An 18680-nucleotide genomic window follows, 5' to 3' on the forward strand; every position below is an offset into this window, starting at 1 on the left:
TCGGGTGCCGGGTGAGTGACGGTGATCCCAGCGATCCCGGTCACCGCCAGCGTCCCCAGAACCCCGAGGGTGCCCAGGTCTCCCGAGGCTCAGCACGGGAAGGGCACACAGGGCAGGCACACCACGCTCTCTTTTGGCCAGGGCAAAACCTCTTGCCTCCTACTCCTCTTAGTTCTGCTATTCTGGAAACAACCATTATTCTAGACACCTAATGACAAATTCTGATACCAAAAATATGCAGAGTTGCTGGCATCTTGGCGGAAAAAACAGCCTTTTGCTTCACGTTTTCTGCTCTCGCTGAAGTCCCGAGCAGAGGCAACGTCGCACAGCAGGAACGTGTACAAGAAATGTGCAATTTCTCAGGTTTCCCCGCCTTTGCCACTCCTCGCCATTATTTACATTTAGCAGGCACATTTCTGGAGCGGCTCTTGATCCCGTGCCCAGCAGGCTCCAGACACCAAGGGAAGGTTCAGCTGCCCGTGAACACGCCGCACAAGAAAACGATTGCGGTGGCTGGCTTCTCCTCCGCCCGCTTTCATTTTGATTTTCACATTAAGAAAACCCAAATCCCTGTGTCAGCAGAACTATTGCAGCTTTCTGGAGGAAAGTGCAGCTCCGGAGAGCGGGAGCAGCCCCAGGGTTTTCTCATCCCTCAGCCAACGCGGGCAGAGCTCCAGCACCCAGCCCGGCCCGGTGGCACCGCGGGGATCCCGGCGCTCTCCGGCACAGCGGGTTTCCCGGGCGCTCCCGCGGCCGCGGAGGGGAGGACGCTGGAACGGGAGCAGGCGCACGGCTGGGAGGGCACAGCCACCCGGTGACTCTGGTAAACCATGGAAACCTCCTGCAGCGAGGAAGATGGGAGGCAGTGACTAACACCGCTTGGAAGAGCAACCCCAGCCGGGCTTTCCTGTTTATGTATGTCAGTGGTGCGTGATGCTCATTAGTTATAATAACAGGCTCTCACTCCTAGGTGCTATGGATTGAATCCACACATACATCTGGTTCAGCTGCTATGTGCTAAATCACATCAGGAAGCATTTTAGTCCTTCGGGAAAAAGAAGTGAAGGTGGAGCACTGCGAGGTGCAAACCGGACTGCCGCTACCGCCCACCCGCAGCCGACCAGCACCAGCACTAAAGCTGAAGCTATTCCAACGCATACCCAATACTGGAACGAGGCATCACATCCCTGCCAGAACAACCACACAGCATAATTTCCAGACTTGGGACCATTTACCTTACGTGGCCAGAGGCTGCAGAAGTGCTAAAAGACCGTTAGAAAGACTTGAGTAAACTCAGCACCTTGTAAACCGAAGCACTAACTCAATATATCGAGAGCACCTGGCTGGAAGTACCAAGGAGAAGTGTGTTTCCATGGGCTAATGCTTTCCACTCACACAGGGTATAAAGGAGAGGAGAAACACGGAAACCACAGGAGAACTACCCAGGGAAGCCAAGTACAAGGAGCATCACCTGTCCCCACACACAGCTGGTGTCACCCCAACGCGCGTCCCTTTGCGCCCTTGCACTCACCGATCCACGGCTTCCACATCAAAGCAAAACCTCTTCTCGATCGAGTCAGTTTTCCGCCGTGTGCAAGACTTGAGGATAACAGCTTCGTCTTCTCCCTGAGAAGAGACAAACCCGCAGGTGAGGCTGAGGACAATCCACCAACCCTGGGCCTGTCCCCAGCACCCACTGCGCCTTCAACAAACATGTGCAAACCGGGGGGGATTTGGCAGTATCAGCCTGCTAGAAATACAGACATATCTGACACGAGGACTTGGCTTTTCACCCTTACAATAGAGTTTAGTCCAAAATCTTTCAAGAGGAGCCTTCCTTTCTGAATGCACTTGATTAAATTTGTGCACTAAGCATCACACAACCCACATTTCCAAGAGGCAGGGAGGCTGGACCACAACTTTTGGGCAAAGTCAGCTTTATTTTCCACTGCTGAACAATGCATCCCAGACCTGGCTGTCAATTTTCATTCCAGGCTGCATTTTTGGCAGCGTTCTGCACGCGAGAACTCTCAACAGGAGCAAACATGTCTTAAAATGTTTATTATACAACAAAGCAATGGCAAAACCATCCTCCCATCCAGGCATCTGCATCCAAGTTGTGCTGGATTTCCGCAGGGCGAGCAGCGATGCGGCGGATCCGCGTGCACTGCTGGCCTCTGCTGGAGGAAATCCCCGCTCAGCCCCTGCCAGCACCGACGCTTCTTCGGCAGTTGTTAAAACCCACGGCTGACCTGACAGAAAATGAATTCTGAACGCGTTCCTGGACACGGGCACTTCTCTGTGCACTCTGTGCTGTTCTTGGTGACACCCCGGCTGGCCACCCTGTTCCCTGACATCACCGCTTTTCCAGGAAACGCGCTCAGGGACCCAGGACATACACAGGAAGATGGAACTGAGAGAGGTCCCTGTGGGGCTTCTCCCGGGGTCGGCAGCGGCTCCTGCAGCCCAGCCCCGCCGCCCAGCACCATCCTGCTCCCAGCCTGTTGCACTCCCCGCGCGGTGTCCCGGCAACGGCCCCGCTCCAAACCCACCAACAGCCCCAGGGCTGCTCACGAGGGCTAAAGAGCAGGCGATGGGTCTCCTGCAGCACCTCGGCACATTGGAGCAGGGCTCCTGCCCTGCATGACAAGGGTGACACCGCCGTGTGTGCCAAGGGTGACACCGCTGTGCCGGCAGCGCCCGCGCCCCAGGGCAGAGGGGAAACCATGAAGTGGGAACAGACCGCATGAAACAGCCCAGCAGCTGATGATTACAGGGCTGGGATATTTTAATGCTGAGTTATAATGGAGATGCTGCGAGGCAAGAGGAAATTAATTGGAAGAGCTGCCCTCCCGCAGCAGCTCCCTTTGGCAGCAGAGCCGCGTCCTGCGGGGCTGCCAGCGCACTCCCTGCGCGGGGACAGCGTTTGCAAACCGCGGGCCGGGAACGCTCCAGGGGGTCTATTGTTCCTGCTGTTCCGTGGAGCAAAGTCCCGGTCCCTGCGGGGCCAGCACTGCCCTGGGAGCAGGGGGGACACGGCCCCCACAGCTCCTCAGCCCTCGGGAGCTCCACGCTCCCCTGCGGCTTGAAAACAAACCAGCTTCATTGGCCAAGTCATCGGCGCTGGGGAAGGAGCACAATAACAGACAAGCTCTCTTCTCAGGGCCTGGAGCGGGTGGGGGCGCAGGGCCTGCGGAGCTGGGGCGTGGGGCACAGCGCACAGCACAGAGCGCACAGCACAGAGCGCACAGCACAGAGCGCACAGCACAGCCCACTGCCCAGCACCGAGAGTGGAAACCAAGATGCCACTGCGCACGTCTTGGCTTTTAAAAGTCTCTACTTTCACAGAAACAAATTTAAAGAAAAACCAACAAAACAACATCCCTCAAACCTGAAAAAAACCAGCCTGCTGCTGTTTGCTTTTACTGTAGAAGGGCTAGGGAGAGAATTGCTGTAAAATGTGAAGGGAACTGGTTTCTGAAGCCATCAAGAAGGGAAATCTGGTGGACAGTAACATACAGAAGGTCTGAGCTTTTATGAAAGATGGAGGGGAGACCTTAGAGCTCTCTACAACTGCCTGAAAGGAGCTTGGAGCATGGAGGGGGCTGGTCTCTTCTCCCAAGCAGCAAGTGATAGGACAAGGGGAAATGGCCTCGAGTTGCACCAGAGGAGGTTTAGATTGGATATTAGGAAAAAAATCTTCATGGAAAGGGCTGTCAGACATTGGAACAGGCTGCCCAGGGCAGTGCTGGAGTCACATCCCTGGAGGGGTTTAAAAGGCACTTAGATGAGGTTCTCAGGGACATGGGTTAGTGCCAGAGTTGGGTTATGTTTGGACTCGATGATCCTGAGGGTCTCTTCCACTGAAATGATTCTATGACAGCAACAAGTAAAGAAAGGACAGACCTAAAACAAGAGGCACAAAGCCCAGAGTCAGCCCAGCGGCAGCTGCTGCAAACTTGTCCTCACAGCCAGGTGTGTGCAGACAGCGTGGAACATGGAGCTGGAGCGTGAACAGAGCCATGGCCAAGGGGCTCTGCCCTCTGGGAAACGGGCTCTGCTCTCACCTTTTTCTTTTAACTGGTGCAGAGTTAACTCCCCGTGTGGCACCCACTCAGCCAGGAGTGAACCTGTCCCCCTTCATGTGCATTTGTGTCACCTTGCTGACAATGGTTCTGTCTGGGCACTGGGAGCCGCGGCCGGTGGCTCCGTCACGCTCCCCTCACAGAGCCGGACGCAGCCCCGCTGCCCACGGGCACTCACCCCTTTGCCTCCAGATTTCTGGTCAAACGGCACCATCGTGATCCGCTTCGACTCCCGCTGGTAGGTGCAGTAATGCTTCACCCAGGACGTCCCAAAGTGACCTGACAAGCAAACGCAGTTTTTATTCCCAGGACTAGCATAGCTTCCGTGCCCAGCCCTTAATAACCCGTTACGATTAACAATCATTTCACGTGACAGATTTCTGTACTTATGGTTCTTCTTGGACTTTGCAAGTGGATTAAGCATTATTAACCCCTTTCTGTTCAGGGGAAAGACTTTGAGCAGGCACTGGCAGTGATTCTCCCTCCCAGGGAGAACTGGCTCCCACCTTCCCATCCCACCCAGCCCTCTCTTCCATGGATTCCGCACCCTGCTGAATCACCTCATGCCCCATCACCTCACCCTCATGCCCCAGACCCTGATAAACCACCTTCCCCCGGCACAGGCAGCTCCGCCACCCGCCACCTACGTTTCTCCTGCACGTAGAGGTAACCCTCCATCGTGTACGGGCTGATGTTCTTGTGCTCGTGAGGATTCTCCTTCATCTTCTTCATCAAAGATTCAACCTCTGACCTCGTTCCTTCAAAACGATTTCTCGTCTGCAAATAGAAACAGGAATGCCTTGTCCTGCCCACAGAGCCAGCGTGGTCCCCTCCGCAGCCAGGAGGGATGGAGCCCCACGGCTCCTGGGGGACGGGACCTGGGGAGGACAGGTTTTCTTCCTGGGCCTGTGTTTAAGCTAAAAGAAAAACATTATGAAAATTGGCAAGTTGTTGCTATTGTGGACTTTGTGAAAAAGTTGTGTCAACAGAAAGGGCTCCGCTCCACATCCCGGGGCCTGGGACGGCACAAAGTGCTGCCCCTCCAGAGCGGACGGCGCCGCGGAACACTCGCGGACTGGTTTGAAACCCCCACCAAAGCCGCAGGGCACACGGCGCGCTCTGCCCGCCAGCGGGGCCCGGGGCTGCGCTGTGCCGCAGGGAGCGGCTGCCACGTGGGGTCACCGACAAAACAGAATCTGCCTCCAATGGCACGGTCAAAGCCTTTGCTTGATGGCTCACCAGAAAACGAGAACAAAACCTTCGTTAAAACATATCAGGACGCGTTATTCTGCTCTGCGGGACCGTCACGGTGACGGGCACGCGGCACACTCACGTTCTGGATGCTGATTGTCAGCTCTGTTTTGAAATCGCTGAAGTCCTTTGCAAGCTCATAGCCGTGGTGGTAGAAGGTGAAAAGTCCCTGCAGAAAGGCCAGCAGCTGTGTTGGGGTAAAACGAATCAAGACGGTCAGTAGAGACCCAGAGCTGCTTCCAGAGCACCCGCTGCCGAGGGGACGTGTCCCTGCAACACCCCGGGGGCGGCGGGGTTTGCTGGCCATCCCCAGGGAGATACTCTGTTCGCTTTGCTTTCAAACCCTCCTCTGAACGGACCCCAGAGCCGAGTCTGTGCTTCCTTCTCCCAAAGCCAATCGAGCCCCCAGCCCAAGACCCCTCGTCCCCTCTGTCCCCCCTGCCCGCATCACCGAAGTTGCGGGGTCACCGCGAGCAGAGCCAGGAGGCGCAGGAAGGGACCGCAGGCAGCACCTCTGCCCACTCCCAGTCGCTCCTCACTCGGCAGGAATCACCTCTGCAAAGAGCCGGGAGCTCTGGCGCTTCCCCCAGGAGCCATGAAGGACTGAGCACCTGAGCAGCAGTAGGTCTTAGAAAACTTACTGTCCTGTTTCTGCCGCTCCCGCACTCTTTCTCCCTTGTGAGCACTACAGTTCTACTTTGTTTTTTTCCCCAATCAAGCCTGTTTTACTTTAATTGCCAGCAGGCCCCTCGGTCCATCCCATCATGACAGAGATGGCCGCACGATAAAATCTGAAGTGTTTCTAGCGTGCACGTGGCCACCAAGTTCACGGCCCCGTGCCCCGAGGCTCTCATGGGCGCTTTCTGCCCCTGAGCAGGGGCTGTGGGGTGAGGCTGGAGCCCCCGGCCACCCCGCTCCCCCCGAGCTCCCGCTTCTCCCCGCAATCCCTCGTTTTTTGGAGGCTGAGGCGGCTTTAAGCCCTCACTTACAGGTTCCACGAACTCAAACATCTTCCTCTCCTGGACCTCTTGCACCTTGAAGACATACTCCAGGGAGACTTCGTAGAAATGCTGCCGAACCAGGTCCACCTGGCTGTCTGCCTGCAAGTGCCAGGGAGATTAAAGGGGAAATCTGGAGTTACTACGGACAGGGAGCGCTTGGCCTCGGCACCACAGGACACCTGCATCTAATGGGAACGTGTCCGTGCGGAACAAATCCAGCTTCAGACCTTGGTCCAGAGCCGGACAGATGGCACAGTGATTAAATATAAACCTAATTCACATGAACAGGCTCTTTCTTCAGCTGAAAAATGACTCATGTTCTCACCTCCTTGACAGCTGTGTAGAAATGTACGCATTAGAAGCGAGAAAAATGAGAAGTCGCTGCATACTTGACAATAAAAGGCAATTCTCTGCTTTCTGGAAAGCGCCGCAGTGGGAGACGGCCCAGAGCATCCCGGGCAACACGCAGCCCGTCCCCTTCTCCAGCGAGCGTGTCACCTTGGGGGTCAGCAGACAGCAAGCCCCCTCTGCTCGGAAGATAAAGCCCAAGTGAGCAAAAAGTGGGATTTGCCCCAATGCCAGTGAGTAAAAATAGCCTGGAAACACAGATGGAGCAGAGCCGCTGCCGTGTCTGCAAGTGACACTGGGTGTAGAGCAACCCGGGCTGTCACCGATGCCAGCGGCGCCCACGGGGAGGTCGCTCGGGGTGACCCAGCACCGCTCTGAGCTCAGCTCCGGTGAACCCTGGTCCAAGAGCCTCGGCCGCAGCACAAACCGCCACGAAGCCATTGCTCAACAGGAGGCAAACCCCTCCGTCCCGCCGAGGCGCCCCCGCCAGCGTGACCCTCGCTGTGCCCGGGCAGAGCCGGAGCTGCAGGAGGATCCGTCGTTCCACACGCCCCACCAGGGCTGGACACACGGCCGCTCCGCGCTCTGCAAAACCCAGCTGGCAAACACCCGGCACCTGAGCGGCAGCTCATTCCCGACTCCCTGCGTGACGCAGCCGCGAAACGGCCCGTCTTCCCCGTGACCTGCCGCCAGCGCTCGCGCTCCGTGCCCATGGTGCGCAGTCCGAGGTATTTAGCAAACCCAGTTCTGCAAAGCAGAAAATATGATGCAATCAAATAACTTTGCCAGGAATTAAATGGCAGATTACACTCTGTGTGTAATTTAATTGGTTAACAGCCAAAGCAGCAGAGAATTCCCATGGTTTCCTCCTCTCCCACCGTGCTGCAGCCGTTGCACATCTGGCCGCTATCACCATCCAGCTGTGGACAGCAAGAGGAGGTCAGGAAATACAATATGAACCACCAAATCTCCCAGACACAACCCGCATGTCTCAGGACATCGAGGCGTCTCGTGGAGCTTCAGACTGCTCACAAACGGGTGGTGCTGGCTTTCCTAAAGCCCTGCCATCCACCATTCCCTGCTGGCACACAGCTGGCGCGGCGCAGCCCCCGCCATGGAGCCCCCGCGCTGGCAGGACCGCGCAGCAGCCCCAGGGATGGGACCCGTGCTCCACACGCCGCTGAATACCACATCCGCGGCTCACAGGTACACACTGGACCGCTGGTCCAAAGGCACTTGCTCCTCAGTGGGGCCTGAGCCCCCAAAACCAACAGATGTTTCCCAGTGCCTGGCAGGAAGAGCCCCAAGAGCTGAACCTGGAGCAGGCGCTGCCGGCTCTGGACTCCTCTGGAGTCCCGGCAACGGACAGACTCACCGGTTGAGCTGGAAGACGCCAGCAGATGGCACCAGCAAACAGAATCACAGAATCACAGCACGCACTGTGCTGCATCCTGCACTGCATCCCGCATCCCACGCTGCATCCCGCACCGCATCCTGCACCGCATCCCGCATCCCACGCTGCATCCCGCACCACATCCTGCACCGCATCCCACACCCAGCCACTGCCTGTATCTGCACCGCATCCCATCCCACATCCCGCACCACATCCCACACCCTGCACCGCATCCCATACCCTGCAGGCCCCACAGGGCCGTCCTCTGGCCAAGGCACAGGATCACACCTCTAAAAGTCACTGTTGCAACCCTGAGAGCCACAAGTGGCTCCTTCCTTCCCCTGAAAGAAATCCTTCCACTCTTGTGTCTCAGGACAGTATTTCAAACACCAGCTAAAACAGACGTTTAAAGGGTTATTTAAAAGCCATGCGAATGGGACTCTGTCTTCTGGGATGTACACGTGCTTCCACATGGCAAGTTATGCCCAACACCTATCAACCCAGATTCTCAGCTCTCTGCAGTCCTCGTTTGGTGGAAGATGATTATTTGTGCCACAGATGCACCGGCTCCCACGTCCCCGGCTCTGCTGGGCACCGCAGCCCCACCTGAGCCACCCCAGTGCCCAGCAGGTCCCCCAGAACGGCTCGGTGCCACACCAGCGTCACCCCACAGCACGGACCTGCAGCGCAGGGAATTCCAGACTTGGAAGAAGTGGCTCCAGCCTCAGCGCACTCACCCAGGGGCACCTGGCACAGCTGCTCGCTACAGCCCCGGTCAGCGAGCGGCTCCTGCAGCGCCCCCAAAGCACCGAGCCTGCCCGCCGCCCCCGCAGAGCCCAGAGCCAGCGCAGCCGCTTCCAGAGACGGAAACTGAAGACACCCGTGATTTGCGCTGGCACACAGGGAGCCTGCAGCAGAACCAGTTCCTTGCTGGTACGCTCTTTAATTATAAACTCTCTCTCCTTTTTGATTGCTATCCGTTTTGGGAGCTCTCTGATTTACTCACCAAAACAACTCCGTCCCCTTTGATTAGAGGAAGAGGGGAAAAACCCGCCACTGGCAGCCAAAAGGAGATAAAGTTTATAGCATTGGTTCTCCTGGCTGTAAGCTACGTAAGCATTCAAAAAGCTCACCGCAGTTACTGCTAGACACGGAAAACCAGAGGTTGCTCTCACCTCCTGAAGCTGGGATTCCTTCTTCTTAGAAGACAAGTTCAAGTGCTTTTCTAGCACTCCACAATACTTCTCCGTCTCCTTGTCATACTTTTTTTTGGCGTCCTACAAAACAGAACAAAAAGTGCGATGCTGAGCACAAGGGCACAGGGGCAGCCACGAGGATCCAGGGAATCCTTGCGGCACTGCGCTGCGGGCCCCGCTGGACGGGACCAAGGCCAAGGGGCATCGGCTGGAAGCGGGTGAAGCTGCTTTTGCCCATGAGCATCGGGCAGCTACAGGAAAATGGCTCATGCTGCCCATACCCAAGACTTTGGGCAGCCCCTCCTCAATTGCCAGAGCCCAAGGCTCAGCAAAACATCCAGTTCCAGGGCTGGACCAAAGACAAACACAGCGAGGAAGGTGCTTATGAACCAGCACATCGTCACAACTTCACATTCCACCCCGCCACCCACGATGGTTTATCCTCTGTCACTTGGGACGATGAGAGAGTAATTTGGCTGCTTGTGGCAGAAGCATAAAGAAGGATGTCGACCTCAACTTTTCTTCTGCACCTCTCATCCCAGCCTCGCCACCCTGGCACACCAGTGCGAAACCACCACTAACACCTGCTAATAAAGGGCTCCTTTCTGAAACACCCCGTTTTGTCTCTTTTTTCAGCTGCACAAACCAGCACGGCCTGGCCGGGGAGCTGGCACACTGCTGCCACGCACACTGCCGCCACGCACACCGCCGCCACGCACACCGCCGCCACGCACACCGCCGCCACGCACACCGGCCCCGCCGCGCCGGCATGAGCTTCTTGCAGGCAGCAGCAAGTTGTTATAACAACAGCAGAGCTGCCGACAGTGGCTTAAATTTCAGAACAAAGGCAGGAAAGAAAGGGGGGCCAGGCTGTCTCAGAGCTGCCCTCACCACACCAGCGCTTCCCTGGGCTCACCCGTCCTGCCCAAATCCATCCAAATTCCCCCTTAGCCACCCAGCAACATGCTGGGGTGGAGGGTGCAGACTGGGGGGCTCAGGCAACTGGGAACCCCTCTAAGAAAATACTAATTCTAGTTTGGAGGAAGACAAAAAGAAGTTCATGTCAACTGGCATGTGATTTTTGGCCCTTGGCATGTTACTTGGTTGTAGGTGAATTTGGAACATTGAGGCACTTTCCCAGGAGCTGGATTGTGCCGTCTGCATCCCTGCAGCGTGCTGGGTCCCAGCCACAGCCACACAGCTCAGGGCTCTGCTCCGAGCAGGGGCAGAGGTGGCAGCAGCAGCAGCCTACCTTAGCAGCCCCGATCTGCTCCTTGCGAAACTTCTCCAGCGGCGTGATCAGCACCTCGCTGGCGTTCTCGATCTGCGGGCAGAGGCCGGCACAGCTCAGCACAGGACACCCCAGGTGCCGCACAGGCTTTCCCGCAAAAAACCTCCTGCAGCCCGGGACAATCCCCTGCAACCCCAGCACACCTCCCTGCAACCCCAGCACACCCCCCTGCAACCCCAGCACACCCCCCTGCAACCCAGGAACACCCCCCTGCAACCCCAGGACAACCCCCTGCAACCCCAGGACAACCCCCTGCAACCCCAGGACAACCCCCTGCAACCCCCTCCCCAGCTTGGCACTGGCTGAGCACCCAGGGGAGGCTGAGGGGTTTATACTAAACCTGCTCCTAACCCCAACGGGTCCCACCAGCCAGACACCATTACTGATGCCCTTCAAGCGTGTCCTCCCACCAAGGTCACCCTGCCCACCCTTTGCTCTCCCCTGCGGCTCTGCCGGCCAAGGGAAGGGGCACCGGGGCTCGCAGCCACTGCAGGTCATGGTGCCACAGGTGCCAAACCGCCCACCACAGGTGCCAAACCGCCCACCGCCGGTGCCAGCACCCCCGCCAGCTGGAGCCGTACCATGCGCATCCGCTCGTCCTCCAGGTTGCGCAGCACCGTGGCGAACTCCTGCAGAGACTTGGCTGGAAGCGACACACCCCCACAGTCAGCATTTCACAACGTTTTATTTTTAGACTGAACAGGGATTTTTTGTTTGTGTCTGGGGGGACTGGCTGCTTGGGGTTTTCTGTCATCCTTGCTCTCTGCAGAACGGCTTCCAGCTGCCTACAAAAGCAACCAACGGCAGCGCACCCCCAGCACCACGTTCCCACCTCGCCTCGGACCCCACAGCCCGCTCCCCACCGGCCCCGGCTCAGCACCGGCCGGGCTCAGCGCACGAGGGGCCGCTCACCAGCGCGTATCAGAGCGAGGGAAGGGGATGAGAAAGCTATTTTTGCTGAGAGACTGGGCACAAAAGTTAAATCAGGGCTAAAGCTCATTTGCTCTCCTGGCTCCAGACGATGTGCACAATAAGCTCTAAAAGTTCAGCTGGGGCAGAAGTGGGATAATGTGAAGCACAACTGCCTCTCCAGACCCCTGCTCGCCCATGCGAAAGGGCTGGGCAATCCCGATTTCAGGTGTCTAGGTCTCAGGTACAGGCAACCTTCTTCCCTTCCCATCTGGCAGGGCCAGATTTAGGCCAAAAAGCAACCACTAATTTCTTTGGGAAGTCTTTGTGATGTAGAACCAGGAGAAATTTGCCATTTCCAGGGAGCAGGGAAGCACCCAAACTCCCGGGCCCCTTGGCGTCCTGGTGCAGGTTTGCCCCCCACGTCCCGCTGAGCTCGGGGCTCTAGAGCGCGGCCCCCGGGCTGCGCGGGGACAGTGCCGGGACTCACCAATGCAGATCTCGTCATCCGTTTCGGCGTCGCCGATGCAGCGGAATTTAAACTCGTTGAGGGAGTCCGCGAACTTGCGCTTGGCCGCCGACAGGTCTGCAAGAGAGGGGAAAACACACGTTAGAGCAGGAAAGAGCCCACAGACATCACAGTGCGGGCAGAGGCGCGAGCCCGGCCAGTCCCGTGGAGAGACTCGTCCGACGGGACCCCCACCAGCCTGCTGCAGGAAGGACCAGCATGGGTGGTAGCGCGGAGGTTTATTGCTCTCCAAGCTGCAGATTCTCTCCGAGATCTCCATCCTATTAAGTTCTTACTTGCAGTGACCTGAGCGGATCCAGGACTGGCTTTTGGGGCCGGCCCCGTCCCCCTGCACACGCAAACACATGCACGGCTCACACCGAACTCGTACTTGAGCATCGCAAGGGACTGCGGGCACACAGACGGCATTAGGAAGAGAAAATGTTAATTTCCCTGTGCGTTTCTTCAGTGAAAATCAAAAAAATCGGTGTTTTATTTCCAGTGTTTCAGGTGGGAAACACGCGTGTGCACACAAAGGCTGTTTCCTCCTCTTGGACACCAAGTGTCAGAAGATAACCGCAAAGGAATTCAAGTGTTTTGCTTTTCCCATGGGATAAGAGAATTTAAATGTTTCTTGAAGCATTAAAGCTGCTCTCCGAGTGTCTCTGCTCAGAGCCCCGGGGCTAATCCTGACACGGCTCAGTCCCCGCTGACTTCACATGCCAGGACAGCCCCTTCCCGCCGGGCAGCACCAGGGTTCGGGTCCTTACCCCGTCCCCAGAGCCGCTGGCCTCCTGCCTCCTCTGGAACCATAACACAGATGACGCTAATGACATTAATAACGTTAATGACTTAAGGAGCCATTTCCTCTCCCGCAGCTCCCAGCTGACCACCAGCAACGGCCGGCGAGGGGGAGGCAGGGGAGAAGGAGATAATTCCTGGTGCGACAGCGATAAAGGAGCGCTGGCAGCCACCGCTGAACCACGCGGCCAAGTCGCAGGGACAAAGCAGATGCTAAAATTAGTGGCAGGCTCCGCCAGAAAAAGAGAGAGGGGCTCCCATGCTCACATCTGGGGGCAAGCGAGGAGCCAGCACGAGGGACCCCCTCATCCTCCCTGTGCCATCCAACCGCTCATAGAATAGAGTCACAGAATCATTTCAGTTGGAAGAGACCCTTAAGATCATGGAGTCCAACCATAACCTAACTCTAGCACTGCCCCATGTCCTGAGAACCTCATGTCCGTCTGTCCAGCCCTCCGGGGATGGTGACTCAGCACTGCCTTGGGCAGCCTGTTCCAATGCCCCACAGCCCTTTGGGGAAGAAACGTTTCCTAATATCCAATGTGAGCCCTCCCTGGCACAGCATCCCATTTTCCTAAAAGCCTGAGCTTCTCATCTGTGTGTTGGGGAGCAACTCCTGCAGTGGAAGCAGCCAAAGGTCCCAGCTGCGCCCGCAGGGGTGCAGGGCGGCCCCTCCGCTCAGCTCCTCGGGCTTCTTCTTCCCCAGGGCTGTGGATGAGCAAGCCCAAAATCCTACGCAGGCTCGATAGAAACTTCTGTTTCCTCTTGCGCGTGAGTAAAACCACCCAAACCCTGCACATGAGTCACAGGCTGTGAAAGTTCTGCTTCCAAGTTCTCCGGCTGGATTCATCAGTCGACTGCAACATCGGCGAAAACCACCACAATGCCAGAAAAATGCAACACAAGCAGCCTGGGGGGGCAGACATCCGGACGGTGGTCCTGACGGGGAGGAGCAGGGATGGCCGGGATGGACCCGGGGACGAGCAGGTGCCAGCAGGGGCACCAGGGCTGCGATGTGCCCGTGGGGACACGTGGCGGCTGCCAGCCCGGGGTGCCCTGACCCACACTGGCAGCTGCAGCCCCCGAACCCGTGCCCGTCGCACCTCGCGGCTGCAGCACCGCGCTCTGCACGTCTCCCGGGGCAGCACGGATGGTGCCACGTCTGGAGAGATATCCCAGGAGGAGAACACAGCCCAGCATGAGCTGCCAATGCGCCGGGAGGGCGAGCAGTGGCCCCTGGCACCCCCGGGCTGCAGCCACCTGCACCCAGGATCCGACAAATCCACAGGAGAAGGGACCAGCCAAGCAGCAGCAAAGCAGAGCTCTGTGCCCCCTGCAAGGCAGCACCCGGGTGTGTGCCAGGGCAGCCGGGGCCTCTGCCCAGTACATCACAGTGTGCGGGGAGTCACCTGAATTACCCTCTCTGGCCAATTTATATTGCGCTAAACAGCCACAGCTGCCGTGCCCGTGTCCCCTCTGCTCCCACCTGGGACTGTCCTGCCCCGCAGCCCCACGGCCCCGGCTCGCTCCCCCCCGCGGGGGTCCCAGCGCAGTCCCACTCCTCACGTCACCTCCCGCGGCTGCCGTTCCCACCCCCGCGCTGGCAGGGACCGACATCCCTTCGGGGAAGCCCACTTGACAGAAAACAGGCACACACCCCGCACGCCAGCGGTCCAGCTGTGTAGCTACAGCAACCAATAATCTAAATAAAATGCTCTTTTAAAAGTGGTGTATCAGCTCGTTACTGTGATACAGGGTCACCCGTTCAACCGTTTAGGGGGCAGCCCAGCGGCGCTCCCCTTCCCAAACACCTTCCCACCCTGGAAGAGCGTTCATGACCCAAACCGAGTGCAGTGGGGCAGAAAACTGCACAGGGCGGGGACAAGTGACATGGAAGGAGATGTGCCCTTGCAGATGGCAGGGGTACCACGTCTCCCCAGTACCCCACATCTCCCCATACCCCACATCTCCCTGCAGTTCTTATCCCAGCACCAGCGCTCCCTCCAAACGTGGCTGAAGCCGAGGTCACCCCAGGATGTCACTCCAGCCCCCAGCAGCCCTGCAGGGGATCAGCAGCACAGGAGCACCTCGTGCTCCCTCTGTCATCACCCCAGCATCCCTCCTCCTCCTCCTCCTCCTCTGCTACAGAGAGTTCAATCTTCCTTCTGGGAAGTCGTTACTATTACTGCAACAAGACTGAAGTGGTTGCTTTTTACATAAAAAAAACCCTTCCAAAGGAATTTGGAACTATTGAAAAAGGCTGTTTCTAAGAGGAAGACATCATCATTTCACAATCCTCGTCCACACATACAGCCCCGTCCCAGTCGGGTCCGCAGCCGGGATCCCCAGGCGCGGGTCTCAAAGGGACCACAGAGGTTACAGTGTGCTGACACCTGAAAGCCAGAGCAGATGTACGGCAGGGAGCTTTTCCCTTAAATCAAAATGTACAAGGCGCTAAGAAGAGATTGCAGCCTCTCTGCCCGGACGCCTCCCCCGCTGGGAAGGACAGCTGGAAACAGGACCACGGGCGACACGGAGGGGAACCGCAGCCCGTCAAAATGAGACACATGTCCCCTCCTGCCCGGCCCTGTCGCCCACCAGAGAGTGCAGTCCCGCACTGGGAAGACCAGGTTGGCCAGAGAACAAGTCAAACTGCTGGTTCAGGGAGTGGGGCTCTCCCAAAGCTGACTTTGCAGCCAGCTTGTTATTTAAGCTGGGAAAAAGCAAAAGAAGCTCTGGCTCAGCTGCATTATCAGGGCGGCTGGGACAGCAGCAAGAGCAGCAGGACGCTGTGGGCAGCTCAGGTGAAGGACAAACCCTCCGCTGAGTCCGGGAGCGAAGGGTTAACGCTGCCACGGAGGGGAACGCGGAGGATGCTGCTGAGGCCGGTTGCACGCTGCAAGGCAAGTTCCAGCCTTCTCGGTGTCTGACTGAGGTTGTGCTCACACAGAGCGGTATTTCTACACTTCCTGCAAACAAAATTGCTTAATAGCCTATATTTAATGCTCAACTGGACAACAGGAACCAAGACTCCTGCCCCTTCCTTCCCCCGCGGCAGGGAACGTGGGCTCGGGCTGCACGTCCCCGCCAGTCCCAGAGAGGGACAGGAGGGTCCCCAGCAGGGCTGGAGCGCGTCCCCTCCCCGCGCCAGCACTGCCTGGCCCCCCAAACCAGCCCCCGCCGCCCCAAGCGGGTCCCAGCCCCTCGCTGGGGAGGTGACCACTCTCCCAGTGGCAACTGCAAGGACAGAGGCCACCAGCTCCCCCATCGTGGGCTCGACAAGCTCCTTAAAGCTTCTCTCAAAAACCTGCATCTACTTCATGGTCCAGCTTCTGGCTGTTTTTGAAGGATATCCCCCCAGCCGTCCTTCCTGCGCGTGTGCCCAGGGGTGTGCAAAAGGCTCCTGGCTGCACGGCAGCGTGTGCCACAGGCGCCGGGCTGGCTCCGGCGCTCACCGGGGCCGACACACGGACAAGCCGCTTTGGTCCGCTGCACCACAGCTCCCCTCGCAGAAAATGCCGGGTCCCGTCTGCCGGGACAGCGGAGGTGAAGCCTCGGGGCCTGCAAAACGCCTTGGGATCTGCACACAGCAGACACTGCACACCTGAGAGGTCTGACAGCCATGGGACGTCACCTGCCGCGGCTGCGGGACAAACCGCACACACACAGAGGCCCGTGGAAACACCAGCGCAAACCGTGGAGCACCCGCACGGTCGCACAGTTCGCGGGGGTGTTGCCGTGCAGGTGCCCGCAGCCACAGCTCCTGGTCCGCAGCCCGGCCGGTCACCCCGGGCGCAGCCGCAGCTTCGGGCAGCGCTGCTGCACCAGCACCCGCGGCAGCCGCCCAGGATAGGGACCAGCGCGACACATGGGTGACACGGGCTGACCCCGGGGCAAACCCGCCGTGCCATGCAGGCTGCTGTGTGCTCACCATGAACCCGGCGTGCAAGCCAGCAGCCCAGCGTGCAAACCAGCAGCCTGGTGTGCAAGCTGTGAGCCCAGTATGAGGACCACAAGCCTGGTATGCAAGCCACAAGTCCAGCACGGAAGCCATCAGCCTGGCATGCAAGCCACAAACCTGGCATGTGATTCACAAATCTGGTATGCCAGCCACAAGCCCGGTGTGCCAGCCACAAGCCTGACATGTAAGCCACGAGCCCAGCATGAGAACCACAAGCCCGGCGTGCAAGCCCTGAGTCAGGTGTGCCAGTCACAAGCCCAGCATATAAGCCATGAATCTGGTATGTCAGCCATCAGCCCAGTACATGAGCCGCAAGCCCAGCATATAAGCCATGAATCCGGTATACTGGCCACAAGGCCGGCACACGAGCCGTGCTGCTGCCAGCACGGGGAGGGGATGGGGAACTGCAGCAGGACAGGGGCAGCGAGGGGCAGCTCCTCACCCCACGCTCCCCGCAGGGTCTCTGCAGGGTCTGGGTCACCTCCACCACCACCTCGGGTTCAGGGGGCTCCTCTGCCCACACCAGCGCAGGATCCAGCCGGGGATCTGTCCTGTGAAACAGCCCAGATGCAGGAGCCCAGGGGAGGCAGATCTGCCCCCCCGTCCACAGCTCCCCAGCCGCGGCAGCCGGCACCGAGCAGCCGGGACGGGTAATCCGGGGAACAGCCGCTCTAATCAGCGGCCAAAACAACCGGATTACAGCCCGCCAAGGGTGCTTAAAAAGCAGCAATATGGTGTCTGTCCCTGCAGCGAGCACCCGCTGCCGGCGACCGCCTGGCAAAGCGCGGCTTTGGGCACAATGCCGGAGCGAAGCCACGTGGGGTCACGCAATGGCCCACGGTGCTCAGGGATGCCTGGGATGGGGTTTGGGAAAGGTCGGAGCTGGGAACGGCTGAGCACATCCAGCCCACAGACAGACAAGCTCTCTGCTCTACAGGTCATGCAGAATCCAGCAATGAGCGTCTCGTGCCTCCAAATCACTGTTTGCAGCCACCAGCATCAAAGTTCAGCCCCAAACGGAGCCGGCCCATGCACTGCTGGGGTCAGCACGAAGCGCCGGGGCAGCACCGCTCAATGCCTCATTTGTTCCAAAAAGGTTTAAATCCTCTCTCTCTATGTATTCCCACAGAGGTCAGCCAAAGCCCCGCTCCCGCGAGACGCCACGGTGCTCTGGACCCGGCCCATCCCCAGCCTGCTTTCACACGTAATTAGCAACGACTTGTTTATTAAATAACTTCTCCAGCGGGTGGTTGGAGTTAATCAGTGATTTAAGATGGGACTGCGGCTGCTGGCAGGTTCCTCCTCTGATTCATCATTTGAGTAAATACACAAAACCAGACAAGCAGAGACTACCCTACCTCCGGCAGCAGCTTCTGCCATCGGATTTGTGCGCAAAACCCCGCGGAAAGGCTGCCCGGGCTCGGCACGTGCCGGAGATAAGGTCTGGGGTGCCACAGGCCCCATTTCGGAGCCTTTACCACCCACAACAGCCTTTAGAAAACACAGCACCAAGCCTGATCTCACCGGCACATGCGGGGACGACAAATCCCACCTCCCCGAATCCCAAAGCTGCACCTTACCATGGAAATTTTACAAATATACGTACCCTACAAACTAGGCTTCGAGGGACAAACCCGGAACCGCTCGGATGTGCAAAAGCACAAGAAAAATTGAATGATCTGTCCAAGATGGCCCCAAGATCGAAGATCCAGGAGGTGCCACCGTCAGTGCTCGGCGTGCTGCTGCCCAGCCGGCGGCCCCGTGCGCCTCGCTTCGCACACCCGTACGGCAAAATGTTTGCCAGAGGGACAGAGAACCCATTGTAGGATGAATGGGACTATTGACTGGGCTCAAATAGCAGATCAGATTTGAGTAACACGCTGAAGACATGAATTATATCCATGGGATTTTAAGAGATAAAAGTTCTGTGCTTCAT

The 18680-nt window shown here is 58.1% G+C and overlaps 1 protein-coding gene across 2 annotated transcripts in view; it reads right to left on the minus strand.

Moving 5' to 3' along the window:
* The window catches only part of ARHGAP26 (Rho GTPase activating protein 26), a 128270-nt gene that overhangs the window by 97169 nt on the left and 12421 nt on the right, over nucleotides 1–18680 (minus strand). The window contains exons 2-10 of one of the 2 annotated variants that reach the window (XM_080353169.1): nucleotides 11965–12060; nucleotides 11147–11208; nucleotides 10527–10598; nucleotides 9254–9355; nucleotides 6326–6436; nucleotides 5419–5523; nucleotides 4733–4862; nucleotides 4264–4364; nucleotides 1532–1626 (exon numbers count right to left, since the gene is read on the minus strand). In XM_080353169.1, the coding sequence (XP_080209295.1) occupies nucleotides 1532–1626; nucleotides 4264–4364; nucleotides 4733–4862; nucleotides 5419–5523; nucleotides 6326–6436; nucleotides 9254–9355; nucleotides 10527–10598; nucleotides 11147–11208; nucleotides 11965–12060 (874 nt within the window). The remainder of the gene's footprint in view (nucleotides 1–1531; nucleotides 1627–4263; nucleotides 4365–4732; nucleotides 4863–5418; nucleotides 5524–6325; nucleotides 6437–9253; nucleotides 9356–10526; nucleotides 10599–11146; nucleotides 11209–11964; nucleotides 12061–18680) is intronic. The other variant, XM_080353170.1, reaches the window with a different exon arrangement.

This window comes from Nesoenas mayeri (assembly GCF_963082525.1).
Source record: "Nesoenas mayeri genome assembly, chromosome: 14".
Taxonomy (NCBI): Eukaryota; Metazoa; Chordata; class Aves; order Columbiformes; family Columbidae; genus Nesoenas; species Nesoenas mayeri.